The sequence below is a fragment of the Echiichthys vipera genome (assembly GCF_963691815.1).
Source record: "Echiichthys vipera genome assembly, chromosome: 3".
Lineage (NCBI taxonomy): Eukaryota > Metazoa > Chordata > Actinopteri > Perciformes > Trachinidae > Echiichthys > Echiichthys vipera.
In genome coordinates this window covers 1,339,002-1,341,501 of record NC_139828.1, presented here as the reverse complement: position 1 = coordinate 1,341,501, position 2,500 = coordinate 1,339,002, and the positions used below count along the sequence as shown (strand labels likewise).

At 61.8% G+C, this 2,500-nt stretch overlaps 2 protein-coding genes across 2 annotated transcripts in view; both read left to right on the top strand.

Moving 5' to 3' along the window:
- Nucleotides 1–2,500, top strand: part of LOC310966845 (inaD-like protein) — a gene marked incomplete at its 3' end in the record, with an annotated part of 108,963 nt that overhangs the window by 105,013 nt on the left and 1,450 nt on the right. The window contains exon 32 of the mRNA XM_083940774.1: nt 1,209–1,389. Within this exon, the coding sequence (XP_083796900.1) occupies nt 1,209–1,389 (181 nt within the window). The remainder of the gene's footprint in view (nt 1–1,208; nt 1,390–2,500) is intronic.
- Nucleotides 1,439–2,500, top strand: part of LOC310945332 (multiple PDZ domain protein-like) — a 10,834-nt gene continuing 9,772 nt past the window's right edge. The window contains exon 1 of the mRNA XM_083911394.1: nt 1,439–1,494. The gene's annotated coding sequence lies outside the window, so the exon portion shown is untranslated. The remainder of the gene's footprint in view (nt 1,495–2,500) is intronic.

Here is a 2,500-nt window from a genome sequence, read left to right as displayed (position 1 = left end):
TGACCTCTGACCCCGCGGCGTCATGGCCCCACCTCTGACCTCTGACCCCGCGGCGTCACGACCCCACCTCCGACCTCTGACCCCGCGGCGTTATGGCCCCACCTCTGACCCCGCAGCGTTATGGCCCCACCTCTGACCTCTGACCCCGCAGCGTTATGGCCCCACCTCCGACCTCTGACCCCGCGGCGTCATGCCCCACCTCTGACCTCTGACCCCGCGGCGTCACGACCCCACCTCCGACCTCTGACCCCGCGGCGTCACGACCCCACCTCCGACCTCTGACCCCGCGGCGTTATGGCCCCACCTCTGACCTCGCGGCGTTATGGCCCCACCTCTGACCTCTGACCCCGCAGCGTTATGGCCCACCTCTGACCTCTGACCCCGCAGCGTTATGGCCCCACCTCTGACCTCTGACCCCGCAGCGTTATGGCCCCACCTCCGACCTCTGACCCCGCGGCGTCACGGCCCACCCGACCTCTGACCCTGCGGCGTCATGGCCCCACCTCCGACCTCTGACCCCGCGGCGTTATGGCCCCATCTCCGACCTCTGACCCCGCGGCGTTATGGCCCCACCTCCGACCTCTGACGCCGCGGCGTTATGGCCCCACCTCTGACCTCTGACCCCGCGGCGTCATGGCCCCACCTCTGACCTCTGACCCCGCGGCGTCACGGCCCACCTCTGACCTCTGACCCCGCGGCGTCACGACCCCACCTCCGACCTCTGACCCCGCGGCGTCACGACCCCACCTCCGACCTCTGACCCCGCGGCGTTACGGCCCCACCTCTGACCTCTGACCCCGCAGCGTTATGGCCCCACCTCTGACCTCTGACCCCGCAGCGTTATGGCCCCACCTCCGACCTCTGACCCCGCAGCGTTATGGCCCCACCTCTGACCTCTGACCCCGCAGCGTTATGGCCCCACCTCTGACCTCTGACCCCGCGGCGTCACATAACAACAACAGTGCTGCTGCGTGAGAGGACAGAGACGGACCCAGAGACTGTTTACTGAACTGGACTCTGAGCCACATGCATGGTGTGTGTGTGTGTGTGTGTGTGTGTGTGTGTGTGTGTGTGTGTGTGTGTGTGTGTGTGTGTGTGTGTGTGTGTGTGTGTGTGTGTGTGTGTGTGTGTGTGTGTGTGTGTGTGTGTGTGTGTGTGTGTGTGTGTGTGTGTGTGTGTGTGTGTGTGTGTGTGTGTGTGTGGAACAGGACGAGACGAGCGACGGAGCCGACCACAACACCAGGACCAGACACCGGAGCAGCACCAGGACCAGCGCCCCCAAGAGTGTGAGAGACAGCGAGACAGCGACACCTGCAGAAAGGTTCAGCACTTACACACACTTACACACACTTACACACACACTTACACACACTTTCACACTCTTTCTCTGTGTGTGTGTGTGTGTGTGTGTGTGTGTGTGTGTGTGTGTTACAGAGGATAAAAGTGTCTCCAGAAACTGAGCTTCAGGGTCCAAAGGCTTCGCTGGAGCAGCAGGTAACAACATCAACATACAAGACAATACATCTCAGCCTCTGATCCTGGATCAGGTCTCAGGGGCAGCAGCTCCAGCCTCTGATCCTGGATCAGGTCTCAGGGGCAGCAGCTCCAGCCTCTGATCCTGGATCAGGTCTCGGGGGCAGCAGCTTTAGCAGGGGACCCCAAACTTCCCTTTCCTGGGCCACATTAACCAGCTCTAACTGGGGGATCCTGAGGCGTTCCCAGGCCAGTGTGGAGATCTAATCTCTCCACCTGGTCCTGGGTCTTCCCCGAGGCCTCCTCCCAGCTGGACGTGCCTGGAACACCTCCCTAGGGAGGCGCCCAGGGTTCATCCAGACCAGATGATCCTGAACCACCTCAACTGGCTCCTTTCAACACAAAGGAGCAGCGGCTCTACTCCGAGTTCCTCACGGATGCTGAACTTCTCCCCCTCTCTCTAAGGGAGACTCCAGACCCCCTCCTGAGGAAACACACTTCACACGCTTGGACCTGGACCTGGTTCTTTGGGTCCTGACCTGGACCTGGTTCTTTGGGTTCTGACCTGGACCTGGTTCTGTGGGTCCTGACCTGGACCTGGTTCTTTGGGTTCTGACCTGGACCTGGTTCTGTGGGTCCTGCCCTGGACCTGGTTCTTTGGGTCCTGACCCAGCTTTCAGGACCACAGGTGAGGGTTGGTCGGATTCAGGACTTCCTCAGAGTCCTTCCACCGCCCCATGACCTCATCAGCTGAGGGCACCAGCGTCCCGTCCTTACTGTGAACAGCTTGGACGGTTCCCCGTGTCCCCCTCCTGAGGTGCTGAATGGTGGTCCAGAAGCACCTCGGTGCCCCCCAAAGTCCTTCTCCAGGACTTGTGTGAACTCCTCCCACACCCGCTGCTTTGCCTCTGACCCAGCAGAGGCTGCAGCCCTTCAGACCTGTGGGGACCTCAGAACCACCTCCGGAGTCTTCTGGGAGACCAGATCCTGAAGGCCTCCTTCTTCAGGGGGACCCCTGACCCCCGGG